This window comes from Quercus lobata, chromosome 7, assembly GCF_001633185.2.
Source record: "Quercus lobata isolate SW786 chromosome 7, ValleyOak3.0 Primary Assembly, whole genome shotgun sequence".
Classification (NCBI taxonomy): Eukaryota; Viridiplantae; Streptophyta; class Magnoliopsida; order Fagales; family Fagaceae; genus Quercus; species Quercus lobata.
In genome coordinates this window covers 10,390,782-10,408,120 of record NC_044910.1, presented here as the reverse complement: position 1 = coordinate 10,408,120, position 17,339 = coordinate 10,390,782, and the positions used below count along the sequence as shown (strand labels likewise).

Below are 17,339 nucleotides of genomic sequence, written 5' to 3'. Positions count from 1 at the left end.
GCCTGTGTCTGTCCCTGAACTCGATAGTCAATTAAAACTATGACTAATCCTAAGGTTAATATTTTCTATTTAGTAATATTAGGAACTCAAAATATTTCAAAATCCTTTTTATAATCTTTAACGCAATAACTGTTATTAGAGCAATATTTTTTTTTTTTTTGGTTGATAATTTGAAAATTGGGAGTGGAGGTCTCTAGAATTCTTTTTAAAAATATCAAGATGTGTTAGTTGAATTACAAAACTCCTAACTTATTAGAGTAATATTACTCAACCTTGATGCTTTTTGTTTATTAATTAATAACAATCACAATATGTCATTTTAATAGTTGTGGAAAATATTGTAATTTTTTTGGGATATATTTTGAGCTATTTTTTATTTATTTATTTATTTATTACTTGTTTTGAAATTAAAAAAGAATTAAAAGCTTTGTAATTTAATAATATTTTTTGATGTTTTCATTAGAGATGTTTAGAGTGAATTAAAATCTTTTATCTCTTACTATCGAATTAAAAACAAATAAAAGACAAAGAAATTTTTTTTTTTTTTTTTTTTTTTTGGGAGAGAAACAAAGAAAAGAATGTCTACAAAATATTTCCGACATTTAGGATAAACCAAGGCTATCAAAACCATGGAAATTTTGTACCAAGTCATGGAAACATCTGGGTAGTTGCTTAAGACCGGAAATACGTGGCCTGAATATAGACTCAAGATTTATACCTCATACAATTAATGTGACGTATGGCGTCTGCCGGTCCAAACCTCCAAAACCAATTCCTGTCATTGTTTTTTTGGTTGATAGGAGCCAATCCTGTCATTGAAAACAATAAAAGAGACATATCTTATTGGAATCTAGAAAAAAGCTGATACCCATAGAGTTGTTTAAAAAAAATAATCATTAACGGAAAAAGTACTTGAGGTTTTTAACTTTTGACAAATGGATTAGAAGTATAAGATTTCATACAAGTGAAGAGTTTTTTAATTTAGTGACATATCTATGTGGAAGAATTTGGATTCAAATTTGGAGGCAAGATCCCACCAACTTATTGTAAGAAGGAAAACAAAAAAGGATTAAACACTCCTCAAAAACAAAAAGTTACAAGAAAAATTTTATACTTTCATTTATCATATTAAAAAAATAAAAAAGAAGTTAGGCCATAGAAATAAGCTTATAATTAATAACAATAAGAGTTAAGTCTTTCTAAAATGACTTGAGAATAATAATTCTTGACAAGTTGTTTATTTACTGTTATTAGAGGATAAAAAAATAATTTAAGTGTTGGGTTCAAATTAGAACTAGTCACAATTTACTACATAAGATTTATTGTAAAAATGTTGTGGATATATATAACACTTTAAAAAAAAAATTATGACAATTTATTAAAAAGTAAATCTTTAATGTCTTGTAAGAGATCTTCTACCATCACAACAAAATTTCATAATATTTTTATAATAAATTTAAATATCAACATATTCTAAATCAAAATAAAATAAGATTATAACTCAAAATAAAATTGGTATAAAGATATTGTGAGATTTCATAGTGCCCAAAGACTTTTGTCTTCTAGTAATTTTAGTCCACAAACTTAAACAAAGTTTTCTTTTCTATAAATAATCTAATGAAAAACAGATACTTGGTTCAAGATCGGCAATTAAAAATTAGATTCAATATTTTTGTGCATTGGATTTGTCAAAATTATGATATGTGTTTATTTTTAGTTATGTGTAACGATCCAAAGCTCTTTTTGTATTAGGTGATGTCTATTCAAGATTAAATACATGTGAATATAGTCTAGATTCTTAATAAAGAATTTATTTTCCAAATAAATAGTCTTAATTATTAAGTTTCCTTTTAAAATCTTTCTCAAAAAAAAAAGTTTCCTTTTAAAATCATTATAGAATTTGGCATGGCAAAATAGAAAGATGAGGCTAATCCTTTCCCACGTGTATAGAAAGAAGAAGAAAAATATAGCATTGAATTTGGGTTGGTGTTGCAACTAAGTAATCTCTGACAAAATGCAACTTATTATGGTGGAGTTGATGAGTATAGGAGCACTCACTCTCTCTCTCTCTCTCTCTATGAGAGAGAGCCAACTAGCTAGGACCAATGTCGAAGCCGCCGAGTCCAGACAAGCCCAGCTCATCAGCCCTGGCTCTTACTTTAAAGTATCATGACGTCATCATACCACCTAGTCATGACGTCACGACATCTAACCGGGCTTTCGGCGATGGGCACGTGGATGGATTATTGATGCAAAGGTAATATGAGAGATCAGCTCTGCCCCACCTCTTCCACTCTCCGCCTTTGCCGCGTGCATTACACGGACATAAAAAAATTGCTTACCTAATTTGTTCTAATAAAAAAATATTTCCATTAAACATATTGTATTGCATGTGGCTACTCTCTAATAGTAAGACCTGTGCTTAATGATCACGTAAGATCGTGTTTAAGTAGTTATGGACTTATGAACTAGACTTAATATTGGGTAAATTAATTAAAAATTTTGTATCTTAGTGACATTGTATGATCTTCTACATGAGAAGAATTAGAGATTTAAATTCTCTCTTAGTCATTATCATAATTATTAAATTATATAAAAAAAATTTTATAAGAGAGATTAAGAATTAGTACTTTAAGGGTAATGATACCGATTCTAGTTAAGGATCATAACCTTTTATCTATTTGAAAATATATCATAGGTTCTATGGTGGGACCAAGGTTAGGGAATGGCTCTACCTTCCACTTGCAAACAACTACAACCTCTTCTACCCAAAAAAAAAAAAAAAAAAACTACAACCTCATTAAGGTTTAGGCTCTTCAAGCATTGATTAGTAATGGATAAGAACTACTATCGTCATGCTATTTATTTGAAAAAATCTTATAAAATGCCTAGAATTTAGAATGTGTTTTATACTCAGTCTCATGTTTTTAATATTGAAAATTAAAGTTCCAAATTCATGAAACTATTTTAATTTGAAGAATTTATCCATCTTCAGTATTCATTTTCATTATTATTAATTATAACGAAGTAGAAAAAAAAAATTGATAATTTTTATGTTACAACTGGGTATAATAAATTTTGATTTTTATGCAATCACTATCTCATTTTACCATTTTTATTCAGTGTTTTTGGGACTGAATTATGAATAATTTCTAGGTAAAACACAAAATTGAATCAATGGTTTCTTGTACTACTTTACTCCATTATTGCCCAAGATAACAAAAATAAGTGACATGGCTAGACATAACCTTTAAATTAAAATGGTTTCATAAATTTTTTACTTTAACTAACAATTTGAAAAAGGGTATAAACTTTGGCCTTTTATGTAATTTTCTATTTCTATTTTTAATTATTTAAAAAGGCATAATATAATGTTAATGTAAGCGTGAGAAACACGCGCCATGGTGGCGCATGGGAATAGTTAATCTACGCCATAACTTTCTTGTTAGTTTCCATTTGCTGTATCAAAGCTTAGCTAGAACTATCAATTGTTTTTTACCTTCATTTCCACTTTATCTTCTTTTCTCACCATTTCTTTTTCCTTTCCAAGAGACTTCTTTTGCAGCCTCAAACACAATCCCTCTTTTGCTCTCTCTCACCCAATAATCTACTCCACTTTCATGCAAAACATGTTATCTTTTTGAGCTCCTCAAACCCCCTCTTTTTTTATATCTCCAACCACCAAACATGGAAAACAACCTACTAACAAGTGTGCACCAAAGAAAACCAACCAAGAAGGCCAAGCAACCCAAGAAAAACAACAACAACAACAACAACAACCCCATCAAAGTTGTGTACATATCCAACCCTATGAAGGTCAAGACCAGTGCTTCACAATTCAGGGCCTTGGTTCAAGAACTCACGGGCCAAGATTCTGAATTGCCTGACCCCACAAAGTATTCAAACAAAGATGAACATGTCGGTGGCCGCCAGCATCAAACGGCTCCCGATCCCATGATTAATGATGACAATAAGGTGGATGGTGATGATGATGATGATGATCATTCACAACAAGAGGAGGTGCCCACTGTGGACCCCAGTACTAGTCAAGAACAGCCCGAGAGTTCAAGCTCTCAGCTTGAGCCGTACGATGATGTTTTCACTCCCCAGATGATTGACAGTTTTTCTGGTTTGTTGCCCAATACTGTATTCTATGATTCTCCCCAACTCGATGTGCTTAGAAGGCTGGATACAGTGTGAAAATTGAGTAAGCTCTCTCAAGCTAAAGGCCTAAGGCCTAGAATCACTGTACGTTACATATCTATTCTATATGTAATTTTTCTATGTTTCTGTTTTTGTTTTTTAATTATTGAATTATGTTAGTATTTTGGGACCCTTTAGGCTTTATCCCGTAAATTTCATATTACTGCTGGGTCCAGTCTTGAACTTCTTCTTCTCTGAAAGGGAGGATCTAGAGGACTAGAACTATCCTATCCGTACGGCACGGCTATTGACATATATGATATTATTGTATTTAATTTGAACGTGTTATTTTGTTTCTATTTGTATCAACTTTGTTTTATTAAATTCTAGGGTTGTAATTGTAAGTTTGTAACTCTTGGTGACTAATGGTTTAATGATGTGCTTAATTTGAATAACTTTGATTTTGCACTTTTGATTGTGTTTAATTAAGTGCTAGACTTGTGTTGGGGTTGAATTTGATAAGCAAGAAAAAGATGTGGAAAAAAGTGCAGGAGGCAATATGGGTCCCAGCTTATTTACACTTGTTAGGTCAAGTACACATCATGGAGTGATGGGAGCAGTATTTGTTGCTGGAAAAACCTAGCCATGAGTCCAAACACCATTTCTCTTCCAAGTTGATAGCAAAGAGCTATACTGTATGGTATGTAAATGTTCATGTTGACCAGTGGTCTGTGTGGAAAATGTAGTTTGGAAAGTAAAGCAGAATTAGTGGTTCAAAATGATTTTCTCTTTTCCCAAGAGCAAGATTTTATAAAAAGGACGAAGTTATTAACTGGAGGGCGACTTTAAGCATATCTTTATTGTGGAATGGTAACGCTTTTTTCTCTAGTAATTAAGAAGTGTGCAAGGTTATTCAATGAAATATAATGGAACCATTACTGAAATAGATCATGACAATCATAAAAAGTAAAAAAAGAAAAAGAAAAACCAAAACTATTTGTTCATATAATAACTAATATTGTACATGTGTCTGGGATTGGGGTTGGTGTGTGTGTTTTCTTTTGGGTGGGGGGTGGGGGGGTGATGTCCACTAATTAATGTGTACTAAATGATTTTGAAAATGAAATGCAGGTTTTAGGTGCCTAAATGCTTGTTTATTATTTGCTCAATTGTGGCAATGCTAAATGGTGATTAAAATGAAATTCATGTTTTTAGTGCTCCTATGATATTAATGGAACTCATGTCTGTAACTTAAGCTTCCCGTGAGTTAGTGCTATGGCTTTCCAGCTTGCAGTATATGTAGGAGATAAGAGGCTTTTGTATCTATAAGGTTTTGTCTTTTGTATTCTTTCTAGGGTTCATTTTCCAAACTTTTGGCTTATTATGATGATATTATTGATTATCGGAAAAAAAATTAGAGGGATGTCTTTCTCAGCCTTGTAGTCCCATGCATGATTTGAAAAGATGCTTCCTTTATAGAAAGGATATGCATATTACAAAGGCCACCGGCTGCTAGTGGGCACGTGTATGTCATATATGGATATGCAGTTCCGTTTTTATATTTTAGTGATCACTCTATAGGTGAGAATTATTTTCAAAATTTGGATTTATTAGTTACTTCTCTGAAAAATAGGTACACACAGTCACTTTGAACTTATGGTTGCTACATTGAATTTCTACATAAGAATGGATTTATTATAAGAAGGTACTAGAGATGGTATCTTCTAAATGGAGGATTTAGGCAATTCTCTTGAAAAGTTAATTACTAATTACTCAAATATATATTCAGATTCACAGTGCATATGGTGTGTGAGGTAAGAGAGAGGGAGAGAGAGAGAGGTAAATCAAATTTTCTACTATTCAAGTTCCTCAGAGAGAGCTAGAAAGCTTCAGAACCCCTCTAGATGGATAGATAGAACCATTTATAACATAAAATAACAGGTTTAAGTAAAATCTTCCTTAAAATTCTTTAAAAAGAAAAAAAGATTTTCATTCTCTTAGTGTCTCTATGTTTGTTTTAAAGCAAGAGAAAGTGACCTAGCTAGTATTCATCCTCCTTTTGGCTCTAAGTAGCTTTATCACTTATTTAGGACTGACCATTTACAATATGGTATATAGCAGATATATAAGAGTAGTCTTTGAGCTTCCTCGAAGCTCTCTCTCTATCCATATGCATGCATGCATGCATTTGCACCAGAAGATTGTCCATATGAGTTCACTATTTCACTCTCTTGACTTAATTTGTGGTTCCCTTTGGAAAGTAAGGTTTGAATTCAAGTCAAGTCTGCTGAGTTTGTATCTTACCATTATAAATACATCCAGAGATTCAAGAAACCCACGTGTTAGTGAAAGTAAACAATATTCATGTGACAACTATTGTGTGCCAATAGTGACAGGTCCTCCAACAAATCGACTTAAGTTTTTTATTTTTTATTTTTTATTATTATTATTATTTTATTGGAAACAATATTAGAGCTGAGAGCACTAGAATATTTGGGTTGGAGTTGAATATTTAACCACAATAAGTCCTATTTTTTGTTAAGTGTGTAGCTATGAAAATCTTGGCAGATCGAGGAGTTTGTCTCAATACATGGCTACCAAGTTGAATTCAACTAGCCATTCATTGCATTCTTAATTAGTTTATTCTCATAATTGCTTATATTAGCCTATCTTGACGTAGGAATCCACACGAGAAAAAACTATTCATGTCTGTGTGCTATAGCCTAGGATTCCTTCGAGAAAAAACTATTCATGCCTGTGTGCTATAGCCTAGGAGCAGGTCTTTAGGCTTTAGCCTTAGGTTTTTTTTTTTTTTTTTTTTTTTTTTTTTTTTTTGGGGGGGGGGGTGTGGGGGTGGTGTTGTTTGGGGCAAAGTATAAACCAAGAAAGGGCACAAAAAATTATTTCCCAATGCATTTAAAAAAAATCATTAATCGAAAATGAATTCAATATTCTTTTAAATTCTGAAAATAAATTATGATTGATTATAGAGTAAACATAAATTTCCTTTTTAGTGTACAAAATCAAATAGCTTTTGATTTATTTATTTATAAATCTTAGTTTTGACAATATTTAAGACTAAATTTGCTCATCTTGATAGATTGTTGATCTTTTAATCCTTAACGGCTGTTTGGCACCAAGAAAAAAAAGAAAAAGAAAAAGTACTTCTAATCTACTACGGTCCCATCAAAATTTTGAAGGAGAAAAGAAAAAAAGAAAGAAAAATGTGCGGACACTTTTACACACACATATAAGATTAAGAAACTAGCTTAGAATAAAAATAAATAAATAATTTTACTTTAAGACCCTTAGTCTAATTATTTCTTAATTTGTCCTTAATTTTCTACTTATTAATCTATTTTTACAACGAGTATTTCAAACTGCAAGGTCTGTCTCATGCGGTAATAAGCAAGCTGGCAAGATGCATAAGTGAAAGTTCTTACCTGATAGGTAAATGTTTGCTTTATTGCTATGATTGTTACTTCACTAGAATCACTACACATGACCAAGAGAGTAAGAGTCATGCTGAAGGGCAGTTGGCCGCCCACGTGAGTAGGGGATATGATATTGTAACAATACTATTATTGTTGTATTAATCATTTTCATTACTTAAAGAGAGAAGGAGGGGCGGAGCTCATTGGGCTAAGGGGGGCCATGCATGTTCCCCCCCGGCCATAACATTGCTCCATCCCTGCCTAGTGGACAAGTTAAATTACGATTAGGGTTTTTAGTAGTTGCTTATGTACTCCAATTCTTTTTAGTATACATTTGATGCGTGACTCAATAAACGCCCGCACAATACACATTTATTTAATCCAAACCATATGGTTCGGGGTCTATTTATAGACATGACTTTATACATTTTTAGGAACATTTGTGCTCTCTTTTTAATGGTTAGGAACTAAGCTAGGAAAGTTTGAGCAAGACCATTTAGAGCATTCACAACAGTCCGTGTATAATAGAAAATTGTGTAAGATTTACACAATTTTGCCTAAAAATGACCTATATCAGTTCATGTATAATTGTGAATGGTGATTGTAATGTATGAAGAAAGAAAAATAATTAAAAAAATTAAGAAAAAAAATAATATTTTAATGAAATGTAGTGTAAAATAGGACTAGTAAGTTGCATATATATGTTGATTGACCTCTCACTATACTTTTGGTATCTCAAATTTTGAATTCTTCTCTCTTTTTCCTTGATCTTTTTGTGTGGCTATCAATGATTGAGTAAAGCCATATATCATGGGTTTTTTCATTATCTCTGCCAATAAATGAACAGAAGATTCAAAGGTAAAATTAGACATGTGTCCTTGCATCTATAAAATAAAGAAAATTATTGTATAGTCTTGGATTATATTTCCTCCCTCTTTTATATATATATATATATATATATATATATGCTGATTGACCTCTCACTATACTTTTGGTATCTCAAATTTTGAATTCTTCTCTCTTTTTCCCTGATCTTTTTGTGTGGCTATCAATGATTGAGTAAAGCCATATATCATGGGCTTTTTCATTATCTCTGCCAATAAATGAACAGAAGATTCAAAGGTAAAATTAGACATATGTTCTTGCATCTATAAAATAAAGAAAAATTATTGTATAGTCTTAGATTATATTTCCTCCCTCTCACAGAGGGTGGGTCCTATGGTGGATAGAACCCACCCTTTAGTAAGAAGGAGGGAGTATAGTCCAAGACTATGCAGTAACAGCCCATAAGAAAAGAACATCATTTCAATGGGTAAAAGTTAGGAAAGAAATTTTCAAATTCACTTTTACTCCCAGCCAAATTTGACAAAATTTCAATGTTAAAAGATAGTCAAATGACAGCACAACTTTGACTCAAAAACTATATATATATATATATATATATATATATTAGTTGATTAATTTTCTTCCCCCAATATTTGAAGCCTCATCATTAGTCAAACAATGAGAGTACTATCCTTGATGAAGACAGGATTTAAAAACTCAGAATGATCGAGCTGAAATAATCTTATTTGATTATTCTAAAACATTTAATGGTTTGAAATGTTTATTATATATATATATATATATATATATATATATATTAGTTGATTAATTTTCTTCCCCCAATATTTGAAGTCTCTTCGTTAGTCAAACAATGAGAGTACCATCCTTGATGAAGACAGTATTTAAAAACTCAGAATGATCGAGCTGAAATAATCTTATTTGATTATTCTAAAACATTTCAACGAACATAATCTAGTGAATGCAACAAAATAATTAGCTTAAAATAGCATGTTGTATTGAACGCTCTTTCAATCAACGAATTGAATTTTAAGTCTAATGGGCGGTAGAGGTTTATTTATTTATTTATTTTTTATTTGAGGGAATAATGGGCGGTAGAGTTAAAAGACTTGAAATCACATGTTTGGGTATTATGATAAAAAGTCATTTAAAAAAAAAAAGATTCAAGAAAACGATTAATTTAATTATTATATATCTATATATTATCTAAAAGCTAATTGAGCCACGTTAACGGCCATATTCTCATTTTCTTTTTATCTTTTTTTCTCTATTAGTCCTCACCTACCATTAGAGTATTCACATCAACTCGTGTGAAAATTTATGTCTATTTTAGTTTTAAAACATACTTTTTCTATTTTACATATTTACTTTCCAAAACAACTCATGTTAAATTATCTATATTACACTACATTTCACCAAAATATAAAATTTTCTTAATTTTTTTAATTGTTCATATTTCTTTACATACAATAACCACTATCCACCTTCTTATTTCATCATTGGGATAAGTAAAGAAAGAATAAAATAAAAAAATGAAAAAAAAATGTCAGTACAAATTTACACGATTATTGTAGCAAACTTGTAAACTTGTAAATTTACACAATTATACACTCCTTGACGTGGGTCATTTTAACTATGTAAATTTTACATATTTTTCTATTATTAGTTTACAGTGACAAAAACTTGTAAACTAGCAATAGGCATAACGATCACTTGGTTAGGTTAAGTGTCTATTTGCCATCGGGACTCTAATGTAGGGTGTACTATTAAATTATCAATTGTCCCAAAAATTTAAGTTGTTAGGAAATATTGAATTTAATTATTTAACTATAGTTATAACCATGGGCGGAACCAGGAATTTATGTTTAAAGACTGAGTTATGTTACTGTTATAAACTCTAATAAGTATACAAAAATTGTCTAGTTTGATATTAGATATTTACACAAATAGAAGAAATAATATCTCTTATCAAAGGTATACTCAATAATGATATTTCATAGAGTTAATTTAAGCTATTATCATGCATATAATTTCATTTTCAATATAAACAATCGAATTGTCATGCAAAGTGATAACAAAATCACAATGGAACCAATGAAGTCTTCAAAACCACAAATAATCTAAAACTTTAGCATATATAAGAATTAATTTTACAACAAAAATGAAAACAAGAAAACAAAAATAACTGGTCTCTATAACTACTAAGCTTATTAATTTTTTTAAAGAAAGATCATGCGATATGTTTTGAGGTCTCTATAATTGTACTACTAAGTCTATTACTTAATTTATTTTTTTTAAAGATCATAGGATATATTTTGTGGGGCCATGGTCCCCCAAAGGATACAAATGGTTCTACCCCTAGTTCTAACACCTCCCCTCACATGTGAATGTGAGATTTTTAACATTTCAAATAGGAGGTAGAGTAAAGCCTGTTTTGATATTATATTAAATTATTGATTTTTCCAAACATTTAAGTTGTTAGGAAATTGTGAATTTAATTATTTAATTATAATTTTAACATGTACTACTATCATAAGATGAAATATTATTATCATCATTATGCGTGACAACTTTTATGATATTACCATATCAAGAAAACATACCTGCCTATTAATAAAAATCCAAATATATTCAGAAGCCACAACCAGCTTAAAAGGGATAAAATTGGAAAAAAAAAATCATTTAGGAGTTTACAAAATTTTTTTTGTAATCAAGCAAGAGCCAAGGGAGTTTTCAGGATTAATTTGCCCAATCTAAATCTCTATTACTTCAAATGAAGCCTAAGTCATTCCAACATCAAGTTAAATAAGAACATGTCATCATAGATAGTAATCATACTTGAACTTTTAAGGATGGGTTTTTTTCCCTCAGTTATAATCATTTTATGATATGACTGCATAGTTATTTACACTACTGCACAAATTGAGACAGCTTTGGAATTTCAAAGGTGCTGGTTATCCATCCACTCAAAGACTTCCAACTACTGTACATTGAAGACAATTATCAATCTCTAAATCACCTTGATACAACCCATAGCATATATATATATATTTTTAATTTAATAAAAAATAGGCGAAAACACCATTTTAGTCCCTACATTTTGAAGTCACAGTCAATTTGGTCCTTACATTTTGATAGCAGTCAATTTGGTCCCTATTATTTTCAACTTGCATTTAATTTAGTCCCTACCGTTAACTCACTAACGGAAAATGCTTACGTGGCAAATAATTTGCACAATTGGCATGTTTAATATTAAATATTAAATGAAATGCTGATGTGTCTAATTTTTAGTGGCTAATGTGGCCATATCAATGCTAAGATGGCAAAAAATAGCCACATCAGCTTTTAAAAATATATTTTCTTTTTTACCGATTTTTTTTTCCTTTTCTCTAGTTTTTCACTTCTATCTTTTTCTTTTAGAAATCCACAGTATCATAAGAACACATCTGAACCCAAATCCCAAATTTAAACTAAACCCCAAACCTTACCCAGATCTACCAAACCACTCATCTTCATCTCCACCTCTCTTTTAATTTCCGGATCACATGGTCGATCTGTGGCCATGAATCGGGCTCTGTGGTGGGTGTGCTGGACGGTTGGGTTGTGGAGAATCTGGGTTACTGCGGCCTTTCACAAACGATGAGCTCTGTTATGGAACTCATCCATTTTTTTTATACATTTTTAGTTTTGTTTTTTCTTTTTAACTTTTCTTCTTTATTCTTTAGGTTTTTCCCTGAGGTTGATAGCCACTAAGTTGGTTCTTACTACTTGTACAACCTTCAAGTGCTAAATCTTTGTATTTTTTTCTTCTTTATTTTTTAATATACTTCTATCGTTTTACTGTTTAAAAAAAAAAAGTTCAAAGTTTAAATTAAAAAAAAAATCGGTAAAAAAGAAAATATATTTTTAAAAGTTGATGTGGCTATTTTTTGCCATCTAAGCACTGATATGGCGACGTTAGCCACTAAAATTTAGCCACATTGGCATTTTATTTAATATTTTAATATTAAACATGCTAATTGTGCAAATTATTTGTCACGTAGGTATTTTCCATTAGTGAGTTAACGGTAGAGACTAAATTAAATGCAAGTTGAAAATAACAGGGACTAAATTGACTGCTACCAAAATATAAGGACCAAATTGACCATGACTTCAAAATGTAAGGACTAAAATAATGTTTTCGCCCCAATAATTTTCTAGGATGGGACAATCTAGGAGCTCTAATATCATCACAAAAATTGCCTTTGTCATCCATCCACACACACAATATTAACCACAAAGTAGATATCATATGATTCATTTAAGCACAAACTCATCTGTAAGAAATCGTTCCCTCACATCAATTAGGTAACAGGAAATGAAGAGTCTAACCCTGCCCTCAGAATTTGTACTTTTAGTAAGCAAATTTGGGTGTAATGCTGAAAGCAATAATGGCTGTGCAAATATATTATATATGCCAGTTATTGATGCAGATGACCAAAAATAGTAATAACCATCGTAGTTATACTTGGTTTCAAAGCCTTCTTCAATTGGGTTAGGTGTTATGGTTCCTTGGACAAACCCCGCAATTTTATTTATTTATTTACTTTTTCATAAGTTGTAAACTACCCAAATTTAATTATCTCACAGAAGTCATAGGGTTAATCCTTTTTGAAATTCATTTGCAAGCCTATCATAGCATAAAAAGGTCTTTGCATATGGCTACTCATCATGCATTCAAAATCATCCATATAAAAACTATGATGGGTATGACCTAATCCTGTTCTTAAAGGGGAAAAAAAAAGATATGATTTTTTTTCAGCTGCACTTTAGGATAGACAGTCATGTTTGACATATTATATATTTGAACTAATCAATTAGCTTGGAGTTAGACGCATCAAGAATTTCATTCTTCATTGGAACTGTACAAACAATTCACCTAAAACTCTTTGAGTATCCAATAACCCAAAAATGAACGCAGATCAGTAAGGAACCAAGATAATGAAACCCCAAAGACAGGTCATGCCCTACTTCCTCACAAAAGAGAGAGAGAACCTACTAGACCACCAGCTGAATTAACCAGTGACCAAGTCATATAAAATTTGGATAACTGCAATGCATGAAACATGAAAAGAAAGTATGCAGCTTTCGTAGGTGATTAGACAACCTAATGACATGAGATAAGCTGATTTTGTATGACTGATTTACACCTCCCTCCCCCTCCCCCTCTCCAAAAAAAAAAAAAAAAAAAAAAAAAAAATAGACTACGTAGTACACAGTCTTTCCGCTAGAAAAACAACACATGCTTGGAAGAAAAACTAATAAATGGAACTCCATCGTATGGATTCCCTTCTGATATACTTTCTGGAAGTACTCTGCATTTGACATTGCTTCCAAAACTCATTCTATTGACTACCGTTAGAAGAACATAAGGCTAAGGGACTTCCGCACAAACTTGACAGCTCTTTTTTTAATTCTGTCTATGGGTAATGTGAGATACTTTACAGGTAGCAGAATGTTTGTATAAATAACTATATCCAGACTCAAAGAATGTGAGATACTTTAGGCTGAACTTGACATCCTACTACATACCAGACTCAAAGATTTATAAAGCTAGAAAAAGAGACACATGATTGCCTACTTTACTAAAGATGATACTAAGAAGGTTGATACAATACAAGTGTGATGCCCCTCTTGCCACACATTTATAGACAAATCAATTTATATATAAAAGCACAGAACTCATGTGAGATTTCATGATTTAAAAAAAAAAAAAAAAAAAAACTTCCATTGAGAATGCTACAAATGTGTAGTGAAGCTTCAAACTAATTTTTATTATCTCAAAATATATACGTTTTTTTACTCTAATTTAGTTTACTTTTTCTTTATAATATATGTACAACATTCTTAAAAACTGTTTTACGTAAAATATCACAAAATGCATGAGCAAGTTACTACTTTACATAATTGGAAAACTCAGAAATTTATATAGTTATTTCACTATCCTTATGCAATAATGCAATCTACAAATAGGAGCGTCATCGAGAAGGTACAAATCTATATATTACTAAAAGTTGAAGCGTAGCATTTAATACTGCTACTCTCACGTTGCGCCACATCAGCTACCACATCATTCTTTTTTTTTTTTTTTTTTTTTCTTTTTAAATATAATTTGTCCTACAATTATAAAATGGTTTTTACAATTTTAATACTGCTACTCTCACGTTGCGCCACATCAGCTACCACATCATTCTTTTTTTTTCTTTTTTCTTTTTAAATATAATTTGTCCTACAATTATAAAATGGTTTTTACAATTTTTAGCCCTATAAATGCAACCCACTACTTATTTATTTACTTCTACTATCACCCTATAATAAATCTGTATAATTAATCCAGTCCACCTCTTATTTATTTAGTTCCAATCTCAAGCTCAACCCAAAACCTTTCAATTTAGTTTTAGGGTTTTGTGTGAGCCTTTTCAGCTCAAAGGAAGAAAACAAAAACAGAAACAAAAACAAAAAAACAAAACGTTTAATCCTTTCAAGCTTTAGGGTTTTTTTTTTTTTTAATCTAATTTTCTTATAATTGTTTTTAATATTTTTTTTAATATTTACACTTCTCCAACATTTCTCTCTCCCTTACCATTTCATCTCTCCACTACTTCTTCACTCTTTCTCCCTCCCTTACCTTTTCATCTCCCTACTACCCTCTACATTAATATCATTCTTCCTCTTTCCCTTCATCTTCCTTTATTTTTGTCTCTTCTTATTCACATCCTCTTACTATAAATTTGTCACTATCTCTTCTATTCTATGCATAGTTTTCCCTCACAAAAAAAAGATTCACTCTCTCTCCCTCTCTCTCTCTAAATTTTTTGGTGGATTTTTTTATTTTTCTTGCATCTCTACTTTAGGTTGATAATTTTTTATATTCTTTAAAACTCTATTTTGGGTTAATGCGATTTAGTTTTGTTTTTTAAATTGTGATTTAGTTTTGTTTTTTAAATTGTTATTGTTTTTATTTTTTATTTTTTATTCTCTTTGATTGTTAAATGTTATCCTATTACGTTCTAAAGAATTAAATATATCATATAAAAATATAATATTATTATATTACATAGCATGATATGAATAAATTAGTATTTATTCTATTACATAGCATGATTTTTTTATAATTCTCAATTTAGATGTTAAACTATGAGACTTTACTAATTTTTGTTTATTTTCTAATCATTTGTGGTGGACAAAGTACTCTTAATATTTGTATTAGAAGTACTCTATAATGCCATTTATTTAAAGAAAAACAAAGGTTAGCCAAACGAAAATAATCGGATAGGTGACAAATTTTAACTTTTGCAATTTTATTTTTATTATTATTTTGTAACAATGCATGTATAGAAATTTAATTCTTAGATTTTGCTAATAATTGTTTATTTGATAATATGTTTTGGGCGGCCGAAGTTATAATTTCTACAAAGAAAATAATCTTAATAGATTATTAATTTTTTTTAGTTTACGTTTTTTTGGTGTTTTAAATTGTTCTTATAATAAATAAAAATATAATTATTAAATACATTACTCATTATTAGATTAGTATAAATTGTAAAAAAAAAAAAAATTAATAAAACCACTATAACAATAATTATCACGCACAAGGCATGGGTTCGTGGCTAGTATGAGTAAAAGCCAAAAGGCATGTAATAATCAACAAGCTGGAAAAAAAGTCTTAAGGATAAAGAAGAGACCCTGAAATGTTTGACCTAGGGCATTTGGAAGACCAAAAAATAATAGCTTCATTTGTTCTTTACCTATTTTATGGGACAGATTGAATCTGCTTTTGCCAATTCCTAAGTCTTCAGACAGGTTATCTCATCATCCGGGACATTTAGGTCAAATTAGATGTAGACATGGCCATTGGAAATCAGTTGTGTAAATCTATTATATGTCACCCACAATCATTCATTCACTTTGAGCCTGATTCTAAGTTTCTAACTAAAGTAAGCACACAAAACCACAAAAATACACGACCGCCTTACTCGAAAATATGAAAACAATCTTCTCCATGATTTGGTAACAATAAATCTGATCTAACTTATATCACCATTCTACCAGTTCCTCTAATAATAATAATAATAATAATAATAATAATTAAAAAAAAAAAAAAACTTACATCACCATCAAATTCAATTACTAAACACAGTATTAAATGGTTAAACAAGTCAAAAGCTTTGAATGTCCCTGTTTTGTGGTGGCAAATAAGTAATTCATGATGTCCACCTCTTAATTCTAATAAACCAGGCAAAAATCCAAAATAAAAACAACAATGAACAGATTGGAAACTAGAGACGTCCATATGTAGGATGCTTTCATATAAAAAAAACAGCAACTTTGTTTCAAATTCAAAGAAGACTAAATTAAAATGAAAAAAAGAAAAGAAAAATACAAGTTACCGTCCTATTCTATCAAATAATGATTGGACTTAAAGTTGGCAGGAGTTCTACCCTAGGGGTGTTTGTAAATCAAAAAAATGCACAATCAGAGAAGTCAGCAGCATACAATCCCATCCACGAACCAAGCAGAAGATCTACACAAGACAGTGGCTGCTGACTAATATCAGAAAGGCCAGAGAATGTGTCATCTATAAGATTGAGTCCGTCATCAAATGCAGACCCATCTTCTTGGTTCCTTCTTGTGAATCCAAGAATTGGAATTGTGAATGGTCATCAAGGGAAGCAAATCTTGGATTTTCATCGAACAGGTCTTGATCATCAAAGGCAGCAAGTCTTGGATTTTCATCAAACGGGACTTGATCATCAAAGGCTGAAAAACTTGGACTTTCATCAAATGGGTCCTGATCATCAAGGGCAGAAAATCTTTGGATTTTCATGAAATAATTTTCCGATTTGTACTCATTCTGTGCAGATTAGATTTGAATCCTTG

At 30.8% G+C, this 17,339-nt stretch overlaps 1 protein-coding gene across 1 annotated transcript; it reads left to right on the top strand.

The window, feature by feature from the left end:
* The first annotated feature begins 3,492 nt into the window (after positions 1 to 3,492).
* Positions 3,493 to 4,611, top strand: LOC115953269 (sigma factor binding protein 1, chloroplastic). The gene has a single exon (XM_031070862.1). It carries the CDS (start codon positions 3,688 to 3,690, stop codon positions 4,198 to 4,200), a length of 513 nt encoding a protein of 170 aa, XP_030926722.1. The 5' UTR covers positions 3,493 to 3,687; the 3' UTR covers positions 4,201 to 4,611.
* Positions 4,612 to 17,339: the final 12,728 nt, after the last annotated feature.

What these genes read in the sequence shown, in the direction of transcription:
- LOC115953269 (XM_031070862.1), top strand. Translation starts at nt 3,688, where the DNA reads ATGGAAAACAACCTACTAACAAGTGTGCACCAAAGAAAACCAACCAAG.